This window comes from Gobio gobio, assembly GCF_949357685.1.
Source record: "Gobio gobio genome assembly, chromosome: 10".
In the NCBI taxonomy this organism is placed as follows: Eukaryota; Metazoa; Chordata; class Actinopteri; order Cypriniformes; family Gobionidae; genus Gobio; species Gobio gobio.
Window position 1 is genome coordinate 49,375,365 of NC_137116.1, and position 21,324 is coordinate 49,396,688.

The window sequence follows — 21,324 nt, forward strand, 5'->3', positions numbered from 1 at the left end:
ACGCAAGCCTGTTTGGTTTCCATAGGTTACCCAGACGCTTTTAAAAACTTTGATCAGACATGGAAACTTTTGTTGGAATAAACACTTTAAAATAATAAAACAATAATTCATTGTTAACTTATTTTCAGTATTTATGAGAAGAGGCGCCATATTCACACTGTAATTAGTGAGTTTAATTAAATTGGAGATGATATGCCTCCCAAACGGAATAAAAGTATTACTCCGTCTGGAGTAACTTCAACTGGTGCAGCTGCTGCTAACAAAAGCTGGGAAACGGCTCTTACTGATGCTGTATTTGAGGAGGTAAAATATAGCTAAATGACCCTTAAGAAACTGTCATGTTAAAGTGTTTTGTCATTACTGCTTAACTGTGCTCAAATTAATGTTGTTGTTGTTGTTCTTCTTCTTCTTCTATAACTGTCCTCTCTCTCATCATTTACTCACTATTATGTTGTTAGGCAGAATGACATCCCCAGTCACTATTCAGTTTCATTGTATATTGAAAAAGATTCAATGAAAGCGAATGGTGACTATTAGGCTCCCAGTCCCTGACATCTACACTTTATTTCCAAAAGTTTTGGGACACCCCTCCAAATCATTGAATTCAGGTCTTCCAATCACAGTCAGGAGCTCAGTGAATTCAAGCGTGGTACCGTGATATCTTGCCAGTGCCACCTGTGCAATAAGTCCATTCGTGAAATTTCCTCACTACTAAATATTCCATGGTCAACTGTTAGTAGTATTATAACAACACTGTAAAAAAAATCAGGTCTCCAATTGAAAATGTTCTAGTGACTGAGTGATCACATCAACATTTTTTAGTTGGCCAAATTGAATTTCTGTGAATTAAATTGCATCAATTCACAGAAATTCAATTTGGCCAACTGAAAAATTTAGATGTGATCGGTCACTAGAAAATTTTCAATTGGAGACCTGATTTTTTTTTACAGTGAAAGTGGAAACAATTGGGAACAACAACAACTCAGCCACGAAGTGGTAGGCCACGTAAAATGACAGAGCGGGGTCAGCGCATGCTGAGGCGCACAGTGCACAGAAGTCGCCAACTGCAATGCAAAGTGTTGGATGCAGTGGTGTAAAGCACGCCACCACTGGACTCTAGAGCAGTGGAGACGTGTTCTCTGGAGTGACGAATCACGCTTCTCTGTCTGGCAATCTGATGGACGAGTCTGGGTTTGGCGGTTGCCAGGAGAACGGTACTCGCCTGACTGCATTGTGCCAAGTGTAAAGTCTGGTGAAGGGGGGATTATGGTGTGGAGTTGTTTTTCAGGGGTTGGGCTTGGCCCTTGAGTTCCAGTGAAAGGAACTCTTAATGCTTCAGCATACCAAGACATTTTGGACGATTTCTTGTTCCCAACAGTTTGGGGATGGCCCCTTCCTGTTCCAACATGACCAGTGCACAAAGCAAGGTCCGACGACATGGATGAGAGAGTTTGGTGTGGAGGAACTTCACTGGCCTGCACAGAGTCCTGACCTCAACCCGATAGAACACCTTTGGGATGAATTAGAGCAGAAACTGCAAGCCAGGCCTTCTCATCCAATATCAGTGCCTGATCTCACAAATGCGCTTCTAGAAGAATGGTCAAAAAATCCCATAAACACACTCCTAAACCTTGCGGAAAGCCTTCCTAGAAGAGCTGTTATAGCTGCAAATGGTGGGCCAACTGCATATTAAACCCTACAGATTAAGAATGGGATGTCATTAAAGTTCATGTGCATGTATAGGCAGGAGTCCCAAAACGTTTGGCAAAATAGTGTGTGTGTTTTCATGTTTCCTTTTAAATAAAGAAATGCAAAATCATATATCAATAGCCAACACAGCTTGTAAACACTGCAGAATGTAGAAATGCTTCAACAGTCAAAAAAGTATTTTTTCCTCCTCTGAATCATCTAGAATGAATGGAGGGCCAGTCTGTCTATGGTGCAGGCAGAGAGAACAGAGGACGAACTGCTCATCAATGCCCTCCAGCAGGCTGTCCAGCAGCCACTGCGCAAGCTCTTCAGCGTGCTGTCCTGGGAGGACACTCTGGAAAAGGTTTCTGTTCAAATTATGTTTCATTAATGTTGAAATTAAGAAAATAAATATTAGATAATATATCGTAAATAAACCAATCTTCTGTGACAGATCAATGAACTGGGAAATCCAAAGACCAGAAAGACTAAAGATGTTCCCATGTTTTTTGAGGTGGGTATTGCTATTACCATGACAATTTGTAATCTCAGTATAGTGTTACAAAAATAATATATAGATTTTTATTATAGAATCATAATCATAATTTTTGTAATATCTTTTGCAATCTTTAATAATGTCAAATTATGTTGTCCATTCATATGTTATTTGTGTTTACAAGCACCCCGACTGAGCCTGGTTTCTCCCAAGGTTTATTTTTCTCCATTATGCTCCTGATGGAGTTTTGGTTCCTTGCCACTGTTGCCTTTGGCTTGGCGTGCTCAGTTGGGGACACTAAATTTTCAACTAAATATCCAACTAAATTTAATTACTAAACTAAATTAAACACATCAACTAAATTACTGATCTGCCCACATTGTCACTGTATGATAATTGAAATGAGCTGATGACATCACCGTTTTCTCCAGAGCGGATGTACGGCCGAATCAAATTCTGTTGCATTATTTTCCTGTTTAATCTGCATTGTAAAAAGCACAATATAAATAAAGTTGACTTGACTTGACTTCTGTAGGTGACTGAACTTGCAAAGTCTATGATGGATGTTGGAGAGGAAATTACTGTGGACCTGATGGCAAAATTAATAAAGTTCCAGCTTCTGACCATCAAACACAATGACATTGCAAGAAGGGCTGCTGAGCAGAAGGTGAGAGCTTTTTACTAAAAAAGTGAGAGCACTTTGACACTAGATTTTTGTAATATGGTATACAACTGAAAGCTATAAACACTGATGACCTGATTGTGAATATGGGAAAAAAATACTATATTATGCAGGGGAGAATTACATTTACACTTAATATGTGATACAACAAAATATACATTCTAATCAAATATACTTTGCATACATTTGTATCATAAATATGTTTCTGATAAACAGTAACACAAAGTGTGTATATTTAAGGCTGTAGAAGAGAATGCTAATGTTAAAGCGGGCCTGAATTCTGCCGGCAAGGATCAGGGGGGTAAAGGAGCAGCAAAGGGGAAAAAAGCTGCTGAGCTTCCAGTTCCAACCAAAGACACCAAACTCAAGCGCAGAGGGGAAGAGGAAAGCACAGTCAAATACATAGGTGAGGCATGATCACAGTTTCTTAAGTTAAAACTTGGAAACCAGTTACCAAAAAAGAAACAAACATTGCTTCTGGTTGAATATACTGGAAATATGTCAGATTTGGAAGTAAAATGGGTTGCAAATAGTGTTTTTATATTGACTTTAAACATATCCGTCCAGATGATGAGCCTGATGATGGGCCGGAGCACTACATCCTGATAGTGGGATTCTACCAACCTCATCTGATCTCTGCATTGGACTCTCTGGGTATCCATGTGTCCAATGTTATTAAACTGAACTTAGATAGAGAAGACCAATCAGAGGCAACAACAGAAACAGTGGCAGAGGAGAACCATCACTCACCTGAAGATCAGGGCAAGTTACTAAAAATGTCATTACACTTATACCTTTCAAATTATATTACATAGTGCATGCAGAATTTGCTGGATTTGGTGTTGAGATGTAGTTGTATTTGTACTGAAATTTGAAGGCTGATGTTACAATTGTATACATACAAAATCAGGATTTAACGTCAAGTTTTAACTCGCCCTGTGTTCAGAAGTTGAGACTCTTAAGCAAAGAAGGCAGGGGGAGCAAGATGTGTTCTGGGAGCAGTTGGGTCAAGTCTTGAACAGCGGGAATATGGGATCCAGACTCAGTGATGTGGCCAGGTTGAACTACAGTTTGAAGATCCATTTGCTGCCGAAAGACAAGGACAACACTGAAGAAATGGTGAACTTTCTTGTACCACACTGCACTTTACTCAGAATTTTTGTCATTTTTTGTTTTTAAGGACGGAATATATAAACATACTTAAATCTAGATATACTGGAAAAGCAAAAAAAAAAAAAGATATTAAGTCTTACTTTCTGAAAAAAATTATCCAAATGAAATTAGTTTATGCTTAAAACAAGAAAAAATATCTGCCAATACTGTAGGTTAAAGGGATAGTTCACCTAAAATAAAAATAAATAAAAAACCCTGTCTACTCATGTCGTTCCAAACACGTAAGACTTTTGTTAAACTCAAAAAATCTGAGAGCTTTCTGTGCTTCCATAGACAGCAACGCAACTACCACTTTGACGCTTCAAAAAGTTCATAAATAGATTGTAAAACTAATCCATTTGAATTGAGCGGTTTAGTCCAAATTTTCTGAAGACACTTGATCGCTGTATATGATGAACAGATTTAATTTAGGTTTGATCAGCGAACAGAAACAGAAGCTCAACTGAACCTGTACCCAGAACAAACCTCTTGAGGAAGCACAAACGTGTTGCGTAACACAGAATGAAGCTCATTGGTTCTTGCAGAAGCTCAAACGTGCTGCCTAACAAACGAGAATGAACTTCATAGGTTCTTGCATGCCAAGCGAATATGCCTGAGCTTCCATTTACCACAACTGATGTGTTGTTTATGTGAATAAAAACCCTAACCCTAACCCTAAATTCAATCTGTTCATCATATAAAGTGACCGTGTCTCTCCAGAAAATTTTGGACGAAACTGCTCAATCCATATGGATTAGTTTTACGACCTCTTTATGAACTTTTTGAAGCGTCAAAGTGGTAATTGCGTAGATTTCATCAAAAAAAGCTTCAGTTTTGTTCTGAAGAAGAACGAAAGTCTTACAGGTTTGGAGCGACATGAGGGTGAGTAAATAATGACATCATTTTCATTTTTGGGTGAACTATCCCTTTAAGAAAAATAAACTTAATTCAAAGGGAAAACAAGACTAGATTTTTTTGGCAGATATATTTTTTCTTGTTTTAAGTAAAAAAATATATGTATGTATATATATAGAAAACAAGACTAAATGACTGTTTATTGTATTGTTATCATTTTCGTTTGTGTCATTTTTACTGTCTGTAGCTGGCGTTTGGAGCTGCTATATTTGAGGGTGTGGCGTGTCTGGTGTATGACAGCCTGGATTGGAGGAGACAGTACAGCCATTATCTCAGCTGCATGAGGTTGATCCAGGTGCCTGTGGCCTGCAGATCCATCCCGCAGTCTCGACCGCAGAGCTCCACTGAGGTACACGACTGCCTTTACTGATAGTAGTGCTGTTATTATGCCAAATAAAGCCAATTATGAAAAAAACACTTCATTTCAATAATCAGTTCATTTCGGAAGTGTATTATTGCAGGATGTACATGTTGGTTTCTTGGTGCTGATATTTATCATGGTTTATGTTTTAGGTTGTACAAACTCCAAGGAAGAAAGTAGTGGCAGAGGAAGACCCTGGTACAAGACATGGTACACTGATTCTGAGCTTTGGTTTTACCTTTACATCCTTAATGTACATACACACACACATTTTTTTCATGTTTTATGGGGACTTTCCGTACACATAATGGTTTTTATACTGTATATTCTATTCCCCTGCACTAGCCCAACCCCTAAACCTTGTCATTTAAAACAAAAAGCAAAGGGGCAGCAGTGCAGCATGGTGGCTCAGTTGGTAGCACTGAAGCCTCACAGCAAGAAAGTCCCCGGTTTGAGCCCCGGCTGAGTGTGGAGTTTGCATGTTCTCCCCGTGTCAGTGTGGATTTCCTCCGGGTGCTCCAGTTTTCCCCACACAGTCCAAAGACATGCAGGTTAGGTGGATTGGACATGCCAGATTGGCCATATGAGAGTGTGTGACTATCCCAGCACTCTCAGTGAAGGAAGTCATCCGGTGTAAAAGCTGTGCCAAATCCATTGTGTGTGTGCAGATAATTCCAATGCAGCGGACCCTGCAAATGAGCAGGACTAATGCAAGGAAAAAATATATTCTAAATAAGAGCACAAAATCCTGTGCTCATTCACATACTGTATATTGTTCTCTGTTTGGTCAGTGTGTGCTCCAATTCCTAATTCATTGCATAAAACAGTCTTAAACTGACTTTGAGTTTCCTCAGCAGAGCCAGAGTCTCCTATTCAGAGCATAGAGGTTGATATGAGATACTACTGTGACCTACTGGACAGGATTCCTATTGAAATCACATCTGTACCTCTTGTATTGCATTGCATGCTGGAGCAGGTGAGCGAACCTTCAATTTAATAAGATAGAAGAATGTATTTGCAACATGAGTGAACAGACTAAAGAGTTAAAAGAAAAGTGCAGACATTTGCACATTTTCAAATGGGTACATATGCACGAGACACAGTAAGGCGTTTATTTCTTTGAAAATGTGGCTGCTAAATTTCTCGTTACTTCCTGTGTGGTGTCTAGGTGGTGGCCTCAGAACAGGATGTCAATACAGTATCAGTTGATTCAGAGGAGCGCTTTGATAGAACAGACCAAGATTTACTCAGTTATATGCTTTCGTCTGTTTTGAGTCTGCCACAGGATGAAAAAGACAAGAAGGTAAAATGTCTGCTCACACCAATGCTACAACAACAACAACAACAAAAGTCACTGGGTTTCTAAATCAAAATCAATCTACAGTTGCCAAAATCTGTGTTTGTTTGATGCCAGGAACTCATGGAGGATCTTGGGATACAGAAAAGCCCAATGGATATTGATCAGAAACATCCCCTCCTGCTCAATCACCATGATGAGAGAGCAAGGAGACTCCATCAGCTTCCTGTGAGCATGTTAATCTACAAACAGTCCCCCAAAAATGCTTGAAAGCACACTCAAATGTTTTATTCTTTTGGATACATTGATCGTGTTTTAAACAAGCACATTTTAGCGTTAGGTCACCTATGTAAATTAACAGTATTTAAATCTTTCATAGAAACTGTCATATAAATAAAATCCTTATTCATATGATGCAGATCCTGGATGGTTTTGATGTCGTCAAAATTGAAGCAGACATAATGAAACAAAGCCTTGTGTGGACCAATCTGATGTTCAGACACACTGAGAGCACCACTGATAGACTGGCGAGATCCCAGGAGCTAATGCACTTCTGCACTGACGGTGAGAAAGAAAGACAATGAATTGCTGTTTTAATTAGTCTAGCTCTCTTCCTAATGTAATGACTTAAAGGGATAGTTCACCCAAAATTGAATATTCTGTCATCATTTACTCACCCTCAGGTTGTTCCAAATCCTGTATGCATTTCTTTCTTTAGCTGAACACAAATTAAGATATTTTGAAGAATATGGGTAATCAAACTCTTGATGGGTAACATTGAGGGGGAAAAAAAACTATGGAAGTTAATGGTGCCCATCAACTGTTTGGTTACCGATATTTTTGGAACAACTTGAGGGCGGATAAATGATGACAGAATTTTCCATTTATGGTGAACTATCTCTATCTCCAGAGTCCCTGAGCTGGTCTGAGTTACAGAGGCTTCTCCAGCTGTTTGTGTTTGAGAGCATGATTTTGACTACAGTGGATGAGAACAGCTATATTAAAGGATCTCAATCGAACCTTTCAAACCCCACACCATGGGACAACCCTGTTGAATTCACCAAACACCTGTATTGGAGCAACAGCAGGATACCAGGTGTGATACCAGCACTAGAGCAGCCATTACAGTTTACTTTAAGTTATGCAAATACGTTTAATTTGTAAACAAATATTCTAAAGCAGTGTTGAAGTCTTGAATTGTACACATCAGTTGTTTTATTTTCAAAGGATCTGGAAAAAGCAGTGTTGGGACTGATGAGCCAAAGGTATGATTGAAGTTTTGAAATAAAAAAAAAGCTGCAATTTGAATGTTATACAAGAAAATGAAACTTTTATCTTGACATTATCGTTAGCAAGTGATTGGTTTTTAATATCCTAATAACTTATATAGGATAATGAAGTGACTGTATCAGATCTCCAGAAGACCTTGATTCGTCAGCTGGGACACTGGAACTTTGTAGAGAAGCACAGTGCTTATGTCTTCCCCCAGGTCTTATATCTGATCTTATAACATTTTTGCAATATAATTATAATATAATATATCATTCTAACTGCAATATAATATTTTGAAAATCTATGAGAAGTTTTAATTAAAAAATGACAAATGATTAATCTCTCCTCATATTCAGGTCCTCCAGTCTGCATCTGAGACTTATAGATGTGTGGACACATTTCACTCTAGCAGAGACAATGCCACATATGTCATCTGCCACAATCCCATGAGCCCTCAGAGGAGTTGCAAAGAATTCTGGGATGCATCACTTCACACAGATGTGGGCTTCAGGTACTTTGTCTCATCTTAAAAGTTGTACAAGGTCCAGCCACCCAAAGCCAATTTATTTCAACATCTATTTGCCGCATTTATTTATCATTTTAAAAATTATTGTGTTTTTATTTTATATTATATTATATTTTGGTATTCTTGTAGGAACTACTTGGAATATATGGCAGACTCGATCAGTGAATGGACCAGGCAGGAAGAGGAAAAATGGCAGATGGAGCAGCAGAAGAAAGAGGCGGAAAGAACTCCCATCCAAACCCCTTCAGAGTCTGACAGAAATAGAGGCAACATATTCATATCTAATGTCTAATATATGTGTCTATGAGCAGGATCGTGTAGACAACAACATATCTCTGCATCAAATATATTTGAAAGTATGTTACTGTGGATATAATGTTGTTGCATGTTTCAAATTGAATTTCTTTCTTTTAGACTCTCCAGTAAAGTCCCCAGTCTCAGACATATTAGAACCATATATAAGAGATGATTCTCTCAAGGTGAGCTGAGACATATAAACATTTTTGTTATTCATATTTTCAGATTGCATGATCCTTACACTGGTCCTTTTTCTCATGCATTTACTTTAGGCATGGAAAATCGAGAAGGATAGATTAAGGGAGGAGGAGCAATCCAAAAAGACAAAAAAAGAAAAAGGAGGAAAAGCGACACCAAAAGTAGGAGAGCGAATCGACTCTGTAAAGGAGAACAAGAAGACCTCGCAGTCCTCAAGAAAGAGTAGAGACAACATGTCCAAAACACCCATCACGGCTACTAGAGACAAAACTAGAGATGTTCCAGAAACACCTCAAGAACCAGCAAATGAGAGAAGAACAAATGTCTGAAAAATATAAAGTGCTTATAATCTAGATTTAATGGTGCTAAATTTGAAATGAACTGGCTAAATGTTTGTGTATTTCGCATAGGTATTCACAGGCTACAGTTTAAATGGGAAACTGGTGCAGGTCACTGGCAAAGTTCAGTCTCTCTATCCCTGTGATGGGGGACAAATAGATGTGGACAGTTTTCACTTCACACAAGGTTTGAGAAATCAAAAATGTACATGCACGAATACACATTTGTTTTGTTATGTTGGAGCTTCTTATATATAACTTTCGTTATTTGAGATCTTTTACCCCTCAGTTATATGATTGGTTTCCATCCTTAGGATTGACACAAGTGAAAGTATGTGTGAAGAAGGATGGCCATCAGTTCTACACAAACATTTCAGAGAGAAAAAAAGAGGGCAAACTAAAGGATACTGACATGTTCAGTAAACAAGGTATGTGTTGCAAACGTAATGTAACATTATTTTCAAGTTTTTTTTAATAATAGCTTGCATGAAAATAAAAAAGTAGTGGGGAGCGAATCACCTTTTTTTGTTAAATAGCCAATTTCATTCTGTCACTTAAAATCACCAAAAACGTATAATTTTTTTAATATTTGCACATATTGTTTTGCCCAATTCAGCCTCTCTTGGAGTCAAACCAGATTGTGAGACCGAGAAATGTGGCTCTTTTTATGCTGTACTGGCCAATGGCATTCAACTCTCCTGCAGTCAGATCAGCCCGAATAAAACAAGATGTCAAACTCTTCAGCCCACTGTGCCCAGTGCCTTCTGTACAGACCAACAGGAACAGGTGATTGGACAAAGAATAATAATGGATAAATGTTGGTTAGTAAGGATTTACATTAGTTAGGTGCTGGTCAGTTTAGCATGCAATGAATTTTAGGCTGATTGTCATAGCTAAATAGTCATTCTCTCCCTCCACAAATGTTTCTGAGGTACATGAGGTACATTGTGAGCCGATGGATTCCTCTCCTCCACCATTCCTCAGTCTATATGTATCTCTTCCCAACGGACTTATCCTGCACTTTGATTTTGAGGACTCAGCAGGTGAGATTTATATTCGTTTTTTTAATAAAATAAAATCATAAAATAAGATTCGGTAACACTTTATTTTACAGTGTCCCTGTTACACATTTTTCACGTGGTTACTATAGTAAAAACAGTCATTTTTGCATAGTCACATGCAACTAACCCTAAAACCCTAACTCTAATTATATAGTAAGTACATGTAGTTAATTACTATTACTCAGTACATAATTGTATAATTACACTGTAACAAGGCCACCTTAAAATAAAGTGTAACTGTAAATTGTAAATAACTTAATAAAAGGAAGTGCACAGAAGAAATTATCCATACAAAACATTTAATTTCTAGTCTGTGTTAATCATTGCAATAACGTCAATTAAAAAAACAACACAATGACTTGTCATGAAAAAATAACTGTCTATAAATGACTATTTTACTTGGCTTGATGTAGAACCAGATTAAACAGATTGAAGAATAGGCCTACCCTGTTTTATTTATAGTTTCCCTCTGTTTCAAGCACAGAGAGCAGCTGTAAGGTCTTATCTGTGTTTTTTAGACGGGGAATCTTGTGTCCGATCTCTTCTGATACGACAGAGATTTTATAATGCAGGGTCTAGTTCAGACCCGACCCCAGACAGCATACACACTGAGGTCTCCAGGGTCATCACCAGCACAGGGACTGTCATCAAACACAAGAGAGATGGGTCTACTGAGGTATTCACATACATACGATTGTACGTCAAAAATGTACTTTTTCTGCCACATAGTATAATTTAGCACAAAAAGCACACTCCTAATGAAATCATGACCTTTAGTATACAGAATATATATGTATGTGTGTCTGTTTCAGGTCCTGTTTGCAGATGGTACAGTCAGTACGAGTCCAGACTCTGGACCAGTGTGTGTGCTGGTTCTACACATGCCCTTAAAGGAGGCGGAGCCTATCAAAGAGCCGACAGTGGACACCAAAGACACTAAAGACAAGAAAGGTAGCAAACACATACACATCTCTTTGAATAATGAAAACTGATGCTGATTTATTAATTCACACCATGTATACACTACCATTCAAACGTTTGTGGTTGGTATGATTTTTTGCTCCATAAATATGGTAAAACAGTAATATTATGAAGTATTTTTACAGTTTAATACAACTGTTTTATATTTTGATTTCAGCATCATTACCCCAGTCTTAAGTGTCACATGATCCTTCAGAAAATTAAAATCTAAAATGCTGATTTGCTGCTCAAGAGCATTTCTTATTATTATCATTGTTGAAAACAGTTGTGCTGCTTAATATTCTTGTGTAAACCATGATACATTTTATACATTCATGAACAGAAAGTTCAACACTTTAGAATAATGGTCATTAGTTAACATTAGTTAACTACATTAGTTAACATTAACTAATAATGAACTGCACTTATAAAGCGTTTATTAATCTTTGTTAATGTTAATTTCTACATTTACTAATGCATTATTAAAATCTTGTTAACATTAGTTAATGCACTGTGAACTAACATGAAAAAACCATGAACAGCTGGATTTATATTAACTAACGTTAACAAAGATGAACAAATACAGTAACAAATGTACTGCTCATGGTTAGTTCATGTTAGTTAATACATGAACTAATGTTAACTAATGACCATTATTCTAAAGTGTTACCACAGCATTTATTTGAACCAAAATCTTTTACATTATAAATTCTTTACTGTCACTTTCGATCAATTTTATGCATCCTTGTTGAAAAAAAAAGAAAGAAAGAATCTTACTGACCCCAAACTTTTGAACAATAGTGTAAATGAATGAAACGTCCACTTAAACCACATACAACTTTTGTTGTTCACAGGCAAGGCTAATTCTAAGGCAAATATAGAGGTTGAGCAACAAATCTCTATAGAAAATGAAAAACCAACAAATTATCTTGAGATTACTGGAGGCTCTTGGACCACCACCACCCCCTCTGGCCTCAGAGTTGCCTCTGTGGGAGGGAAGGAAGTCGAAGCGCAGCCGATACTGGCCTATCACACTACAGATCCCTTTAGTGGGACGGTGAGTGCCTCGTCAATCAAAACTAACTTCTTCTTTTGTGTCAATAGATGATTGTTGTAATAAAAATGTTTCATGTGTAGGTCGTGGTCACAAGAGAGGACAAAGTGTTGTCTGTGTTGAAGAAGGATGGAACCGTGATAGTAGATCACGCAGATGCCACACGTATTACCACCTTCTACCAGCAGGGGGAGCTACCACAACATCTGCTCTCAGGTGCAAGAGTCTTCATGCTGTGCTATCACTATAGCTCATTCAGTGTTGGTAGTAAGTGTCTTCAATCTGATTACAGGGGAAAAACTGGTTAGGGTGGAAAAAGCTGATTTTGCAACGGTAATAATGAACCGTGAGAGAAGAACATGTGATGTTTTTTTCGGGGATGGCACTTCAATCAGCGCAACTGCTCATGGATCATATAATGTAAGAAGATGGATGCAAGAATATGTGTGATATATGAGTGAACATCATTTGTAAATCCTCTCTCTGTCACTGTAGATTTATCCTCGTGATGGTGGTGTCCTCTGTATTGATAAGGATGGTGGAGCGGTGTACACACCTCATCAGTCTGAAGAGGGAGCAGAGAAAGACACACTAGGCCAATATGTGATGAACCACAGAGCAGATGTCCTCTGTCATGTGACGGACCCCGAGGGGAACTACTTTCAAGTACTATCCATAAAATGTCTCACATTTTTGATCTGATATCATATTAATAAATTTAGGTTCACCATTGTCATGTGATTTTTACATGACAGGACAGTCATGTAAATTCCTATAGTGAACATATATATATATATATATATATATATATATATATATATATATATATATATATATATATATATATATATATATATATATATATATATATATATATATATATATATATATATATATATATATATATATATATATATATATATTAGTTAGTTAGTTATGGTCATCGCTGAAATATTTAATTTGGTTATTTCAACTGTTTTTTGCAAGTGCAATCTTTATAAACCTTTTTTGTGTGTGTAAACCCTGTCAATTAAAAGTGTAGCTTACAAAGTCAACAATATTTGTTATGTGTGAACATATTGCAATTAATGTTACAACTAAAATTATTTTTTAAACATTTGAGAGGAAACAACAATTCTGTGTGGTAGTTGCAGAGTGACAGTGTTATTTTAGTACTATTTATTAATATTTTAAGTTGCCTTTTATTTTTATATTTTCTGTTTACATTTTCTGTTATGTGATTTTCTATATAGTATTCTATATAGTTTTAATATATTTTAAATCAGTTTTAGTCATTTTAGTACTTGCCAAGGCAGCATTTCTAATTTTCATTTAGTTTTTTATCTAATATTTATTTTATTCAGCTTCATTTTCAATTATGGAAAACAATTTTCAATATTTTTAACAGACAATAGACTCATGTATCCAAGTCATTCTGAATAAAAACCCAGAACATGTTAATGCTGTGTGCAGGTCAATGCAGAGAGTCAGATCACCGTCACGACTAACGGATCAGAAATGAGAGAGACAGAAATAGAGCTTCAACAGAACGCTGGCTCTAAAACACACCCACCCAGGTAAGTCCCTAAAAAACACACACCCAAGGTCACTTAGAATTAAAGGGATAGTTTACCAAAAATGAAAATCCTATCATCATTTACTCACCCTTAGGTTGTTCTAAACCTGCATGAATTTCTTTCTTATGCTGAACATAAAAGAAGATATTTTGAAGAATGTTGGTAAGAAGAAGTTTCTTGTCCCCATTGACTTCCATAGTATGTTTTCTCTCTATACTATGGAGGTCAATGGGACTCATCAACCATCATCTGTTTGCTTACCAACCTTCTTCAAAATATCTTTCTTAAAGTTCAACAGAAGAAAGAAACTCATACAGGTTTAGAACAACTTGAGAGTGTGTAAATGATGACAGGGTGGACTATCCCTTTAAAGACCAGGGCCCGTATTCATAAAGAATCTTAATGCAAAGAGTAGCTCCTAGTGACAAAATTCTAAGAAAATTCTTAGAAATGTGGGCGTTTACTCTTAAAATTAACTAAAAAATCCTAGTAAAGAAAAAAGTAATTCAGAAAGCATCTTAACCCTTAAAAGAGGTCTTAAGGTCAAATTTGTTAGGAGCACGGACGAGGACTTTTAAGAGGCTTAAGAGTTTCTTTAGCAGCGGAGAAAATGCAGAAAGACGTAGAGGGAAAAGAAATGTGTTGCAGACAATGGATGACACTGACAGTGACTTAATAAGACGCTATAGATTAGATCATGCAGGGATCATGTTTGTTGCATTAAACCCAACTTTCAAATAATTAAATAGACATGCCAGCAATCAGTGTAATTGGAAAGAGTGGAACAATGTTTATAATTCTAAGCCAATCAAATACCTTATAGGAAATTAACAGCATGGTAAATAATAAAAGGATTTATATACACTGAAAAAAATTATTTGTTGAATTTACAAAAAAATGTTTGATATTTGATCTCAATTTAAACAAAAACACATGCAATTCCCATAAAACTAATTAATTTTTTCAAATTAAAATCAAAAAACTACATTTAAATTATTTAAACGAGCACAAATTAATTATGCTTAATTTAATCGGGCCATAATTATTTTTTTCAGTGTACATATATATAATGTGTGTGTGTGTGTGTGAGTGAGAGAGAACGGTAAAATAGGACAATTTGCGCTTGTAATTTCAAAGTGAAGGCTTAGAATAGACCCTATACTTAAAAGCGCTCCTTTTTTCCCCTTTTTGGACAACCAACCAATCACAGTCTTCAAAAGACTGTCATACGTAGCAACGGGGTCAGCCCCGCCTCTTCACTAAGAGTTGCTCTTAGATCGGTCCCGAATAGCTCTTTAGCTAAGTCTCCTACGTAAAAGTTTTTAAGCTAAATTAGGAGTTTTCTGAGAGGACTCTTAGAATCTTTATGAATACGGGCCCAGCAGATTTTAGAGATAAAAACTAGACATGCAACTAGAACAGCAGTGTAGGAAATCAGCGACTATTATACATTTTGAGATCATTATAGAAAAATTATTGATTGCAGAATGCAGTGATCGACCAGTCAGAATCGAGTATTACAATGCGCAATATATTTTGTTATTTTCATCTGCTAATGTTGAATTTTTTTAAGTCTGACAGTTGACCGTTTTTATGTAATGCTAATGTTGTCACTCACAGATCTGTTGTGCAATCATTTTCTCCCTGTGTCGATTTACAGTACCGTACAAATGTTTAGGCCACTTAAGGAATACATTTAAAACAGTACGCTTTCTTTTTGGAAATAAATTATCACTTTTATTCAGCAAGGATGCTTTTAATTGGTCAAAAGTGACATTAAAGACATTTATAGTTTTAAATTATTTCTATTTCAAATAAATGTTGTTCTTTTGAACTTTCTGTTCATCAAAGAATACTGAAAAAATATCACTTTCCGAAAAACGTTAATAATAAGAAATGTTTCTTGAGTAGCAAATCAGTATTACATTGATTTCTGAAGGATCATGTGACACTGAAGACTGGAGTAATGATTCAGCTTTGCATCACATGAATACATTATATTAAAATATATAGTTGTTTTGAATTGTAATATTTCACAATATTACTAGTGTTTATACTATATTTTTTATCAAATAAATGCAGCTTTGGTGAGCATGAGAGTTGTTATAAATCTTACCATCCCCAAACATTTGACCAGTAGTGCATTTACTTAATTTGCATTGCATTTTATTTGCATTCCAAGTGAGGAATGAAAAACTGACTTGTTTAAAATCGGTTGTGATTTCGAGGTTGTTTGTGGTACATGAGGACGGTTCAGCCTCAGAGCTGCTGAGAGCTCAAGATGTGGAAGATCTCCTACAGAAGGCTTACTGTGACTCTTCTATCGCCGTTCTCACTGACCCACTACCAGACTCACAACGTGAGGATAGTTACCCTTCATTCTGTGCATTATGCTACCTTTAAAGTCTATATTTTCAACATCAATCCATTTGAAATGATTTAAGGCAAGTTTGTATACGCACAGCAATTAAAATATCTCAAGGATTGTTCTACTGCATTGATTTCTCTTCAGAATCATTTGGCATCACTCTGCTAAGGCCCTGCCCAGAGATCAGTGCTCATTGGCTCTTATCCAACCAAGATGATGACATCATTCCCACCAACCTCAAATCCAGGAAATGGGAGTCATTCCCTGCATTTGAGGTAATTCGTAATCTAGGTGTTCTATCTTAGATGGAAACTTTCTTTTAGTCTTATCTTTGGAACAACCAGCCAGTGTGTTTTATATTGTCAAAACAAATCCACATTAAATATCCCTTTATTTGCTCCCAAATGTCTCTGTGTTTGAATATGCAGTTTAGAGTGAATCATATATGATGCCTTGATGGTTTGTTTACATCTCTGGTGCTTAGAAGAAGACTCCAGGCCCCCCTTTTGGGACCGATCTCGGTTGTAGCCTCGAGCTAAAGGAGAAACCCTTGATGTGTTGTTCCATCCGCATTCAACCGGTTTTGGAGTGCCCTGACGTGCTGCTGGTGCGTCAGATTACCCAGCATCCACCTGTCACTGAACCACTGCGCTGGAAACTTCAAGACAAAGTCAAGGTGATCTAATTCCTGTCACACATAATAATGGAATGTGATATGTTTCTTTTTCAGGATAACCTTTTTAAACCTTCCTGTGTTAATGTAGTGTGTCATTAAAACCACAATATTACCAGAGCCCACTGCTGTTCTCTTTTCGCTTCCCTTCAACCTACTTTGTTTCTGCAACTGACCAGTTACTAAACTTTTTGTTTTAAAAGGGGTTTATCCAGTGGTTTGAATTCAAACATATATATACAAACCTATTTATATATTACAATTATTTCTCAAATGGTAAAAAAAAAAAATCTGACCTGAATATATTTCAAGTTAATGATAAATATATGTTCTAAACAGTGTGGCTTAATAAAATACATTTCCAATCTTAAAATACATTTGGGGTGAATGCAAAATTATATATACTTCACTAGACCCCTGAAAGTGTGCTGTGGTATCTGGCACCATGATGTTAGCAGCAGATCCTTTAAGTCCTTTAAGTTGTGAGGTGGGGCCTCCATGGATCGGACTTGTTTGTTCAGCACATCCCACAGATGCTCGATTGGATTGAGATCTGGGGAATTTGGAGGCCAAATCAACACAAACTCATTGTTGTGCTCCTCAAACCATTTTTGCTTTGTGGCAGGGCGCATTATCCTGCTGAAAGAGCCACAGCCACAATGGAATATCGTTTCTATGAAAGGGTGTACATGGTCTGCAACAATACTTAGGTAGGTGGTACGTGTCAAAGTAGCTTCCACGTGGATGGCAGGACCCAAAGTTTCCCAGCAGAACATTGCCTGCTTCCCATAGTGCATCCTGGTGCCATGTGTTCCCCAGGCTATGCAGCCCCATACGCAACAAACTGCGATGCACTGTGTATTCTGACACCTTTCAATCAACCAGCATTAACTTCTTGAGCAATTTGAGTTACAGTAGCTCGTCTGTTTGATTGGACCACATGGGCCAGCCTTCGCTCCCCACGTGCATCAATGAGCCTTGGTCATCCATGACCCTGTCTCCGGTTCACCACTGTTCCTTCCTTGGAGCACTTTTGATAGATACTGACCACTGCAGACCGGGAACACCCCACAAGAGCTGCAGTTTGGAGATGCTCTGACCCAGTCGTCTAGCCATCACAATTTGGCCCTTGTCAAACTCCCTCAAATCCTTACGCTTGCCCATTTTTCCTGCTTCTAACACATCAACTTTAAGGACAAAATGTTCACTTGCTGCCTAATATATCCCACCCACTAAAAGGTGCCATGATGAAGAGATAATCAGTGTTATTCACTTCTGAAATATATTTTAAAATATAGCTAATATATTTATTTTTCACTCTATGGGTTTAATCAAACAGGCATATTTGGAGCAGCTGCTAGAGAGAGAGAATCAATGGGAGAAGATGCAGTTGAAGGACCTTCGGACAACAGAGGAGAAGGTTCATCAGAATGATCTACTGCAGCTTGTACTGGTCAGACAAGCTCCAATGTCATATTCTTAAAACGATTGAATGAATTCAGGTGTCTATATGCCAGCTTTATGTTTGTTTTAGTCCCTGCCTGATGCTGTAGATCCTCCGGTTGAAATGGAGATAAGGTCAGGTGAGAAATTATTTATTACAACATACATTCTGAATTGTATTTAATATTTAAAGAAAGAAGTTAAAGGGATAGTCATCATTTACTCGCCCTCAAGTTGTTCTAACCCTGTATGAATTTATTTCTGATGTTGAACACAAAAGAAGATATTTTGAAGAATGTGGGTAACCAAACGGGGGTCCCCATTGACTTCCATAGTATTTTACAATTTTTTTCTCTATACTATGGAAGTCAATGGGGCCCATCAACTCTTTGGTTACCAACATTCTTCAAAATATCTTAATGTTCAACAGAAGAAAAAGAACTTCATGCAGGTTTGCTTTTCCTAATAATACAGTAATAATAACACTTTATTTAATCATTCACCTTCTAGGGTCTTCGGGGTCTTTTTTTACCCCGAAGGATGTTTGCTCAAAAAAAAAAAAACTTTGTACCATTGTCAACACTCTCTAGATCTACAAATAAAAAAAATATATTGGATTGATATCAGTTTTTATGTTTGTGTGACAAAAAGACAAAAAAAAGTTACAAAAAAATTGACAAAATTCATCCTCAAAAACAGAAACCACACAGAACACGCATACAGAAATGAAGTGGCACACACACACACACACACACACACACACACACACACACACACACACACACACACACACACACACACACACACACACACACACACACACACACACACACACACACACACACACACACACACAGGAATACATTTGTTATTGCTGTTCAGTTCATTGCATTTTGATGTTCATGTTGTGTATTTTTTACTCAATATGTAATATAACTGTTCATTTCTGTTCTGTTACAGTTAGTAACTGAATTGTAGATTAAATTAGTAGAATTATGAGAAAATCAGATGTTTGAAATAAATGATAAACTCTAAAGATTACAACTTTTCTCTTGTTCAGGTTTGATTCTAATCATAATGTAACATCATTGAAAAAATGAATCAAAAGAATGCTAAACTTTGACAAAATGTATTAATTTTAATTGTTATAATTGTGATTTCATAATATTTAGATATGAATCCAACTGAAAAATACTTGTGAAAAGATGTCTATCAGTCAGTCAAATAGCACAGAGCAAATAGTGGAGCTCTGAAGCCATTTACTGGTAAAAGTCATTTATTTTTATTTTAAAACTGTATTTTCCAAAAGATGTGCAAAAATCTTACACTAAACCATGTCAAATTATCCATGTTATCCCCACGAATGAAAGTTAGAAATTTGGGTCTTTTATAAAGTGAATTTTACATTAAAAAAATGGTTTTGTGTGAAAATCCATTAAAACGATTTTCAGAACAAATAATCATCAAACATAATAATCCACAATGCTGTTTAAATTTTGAGTGTTAAAGATCAGCAACAAAACAGCAATAAAAAAGTGAATATTTGTTGTCATTGGTCTCACATTCACGGATTGTCTGTTTTTGCTCCAGCTGATGTGGCGTCTCTCTATACTCAAGCAGTGCGAGCAGCTCAACGTCCCCACAAGCTACAGGAAAAGACAGAAGAGAAAGTTTTGTTGTAAGTGGTATTGTTCCTTATTTACTCATCTTATCTACAAATGTAATATCTGCAAATGTAGACCAAAATGAGCTATTTAAAACATGCTTATCGCTCCACATTTAGTGGGTAAATTTGCTTAGCCACTGGATTAGAATAGATAAAAATAGAACACAGATAAGTGTTACTAAAAGTGAGAAAACGTGTGGCGTGACTAATTGCACTTACACGGTTTGCTTTCAACTTCTGCTTTAACAGCGTCAATAAAAAGAAGCAAAAGTCACTGTGGGAAAACAAGGTTAACCAGAACAGGTAAACAGTTATTCTGTTTCCAATGGTTTTGGTTTCAGAAGCTCAAAGCGGGTGATGCATAGATGTTTTGTTTATCCAACCTTCAGGCAAGAACTCCAGGAGCAGAAAAGACAGCGAAAAGCCCTCAGACACCATATCGTTACTCCATACTTTCACCCTGAGCTGAAGGAAATGTCACTCTTTACAGATGAGGCTTGTACAACCATATGAATATTTCTGGAAGAGCTTAATAGCAATCACTTAATCTGTTTTTGTCTTTTTTTGTGTGTTTATTTAGAGCAGGGATTCCCAAATTTGTTGTTGAGTCAAACGTATTATTGACGTAAAATATTTACTTTAGTAAATAAGTTGAAGTACTAAAATTATTAATTGGAAATAAATAAATCTAAAACAAAATCTGAAATAAGAATAAATGAAACCCTAATAGCAATATTTATAATAATAATAATTAAATAAAATGACAAAAGCACTTAATGAAATTACTTCAAATTAAACTAAAATTAACATAAAAACTAAAAATATATAAATAAAAGATAATCAAATTATTAATAAAACTATAATAAAACTAAAATAACACTGCTTGACGTACATCCTGAAATATTAACTAATATTTCAATAATTTATCAGCGAATGTGCAATTTTTAATGGATTTATTTTGAATGTTAATGTGATTTTTTTTTATTTTTTATATATATATAATTATTAAGTGATGTTTTTATCATAATTATTAGCTATCTTGTGGGGGAAAAAACATTAAATGGGCGTGGACAGAAATGCTTAGTAAGCTACACGTGGCAACGAATAATTCTGCTGATGTCACATAAGAACTGCACTTGCTGTCCTTTGTAAACCAGTCTGTGCTCATGAAGATGTGCTCATTTTAAAATTGCAATTAAAATCACAAATGATCACCTTTCAAAAATGGCAATATTTGTATACTCTCAGACTCTATTTCTGTAGATACACCTGCTGTAACAGAAAGGCCTAATAAACCTC

The 21,324-nt window shown here is 36.4% G+C and overlaps 1 protein-coding gene across 1 annotated transcript; it reads left to right on the forward strand.

The window, feature by feature from the left end:
- Nucleotides 1-192: 192 nt before the first annotated feature.
- Nucleotides 193-20,801, forward strand: spag17 (sperm associated antigen 17; the record flags this gene model as incomplete). The annotated part of the gene is made up of 39 exons (XM_079826354.1): nucleotides 193-303; nucleotides 1,913-2,053; nucleotides 2,144-2,203; nucleotides 2,721-2,852; nucleotides 3,108-3,273; nucleotides 3,435-3,629; nucleotides 3,814-3,986; nucleotides 5,122-5,283; nucleotides 5,448-5,505; nucleotides 6,153-6,271; nucleotides 6,464-6,598; nucleotides 6,710-6,820; nucleotides 7,012-7,156; nucleotides 7,503-7,688; nucleotides 7,820-7,857; nucleotides 7,983-8,081; nucleotides 8,221-8,375; nucleotides 8,520-8,656; nucleotides 8,805-8,869; nucleotides 8,960-9,208; nucleotides 9,296-9,410; nucleotides 9,538-9,651; nucleotides 9,840-10,009; nucleotides 10,155-10,266; nucleotides 10,803-10,960; nucleotides 11,097-11,235; nucleotides 12,099-12,301; nucleotides 12,382-12,514; nucleotides 12,591-12,718; nucleotides 12,794-12,964; nucleotides 13,772-13,875; nucleotides 16,104-16,234; nucleotides 16,388-16,518; nucleotides 16,728-16,919; nucleotides 18,256-18,369; nucleotides 18,451-18,499; nucleotides 19,950-20,037; nucleotides 20,275-20,328; nucleotides 20,415-20,801. The coding sequence occupies 39 exons, from the start codon at nucleotides 193-195 to the stop codon at nucleotides 20,536-20,538; spliced, it is 5,067 nt and encodes a 1,688-aa protein (XP_079682480.1). The 3' UTR covers nucleotides 20,539-20,801.
- Nucleotides 20,802-21,324: the final 523 nt, after the last annotated feature.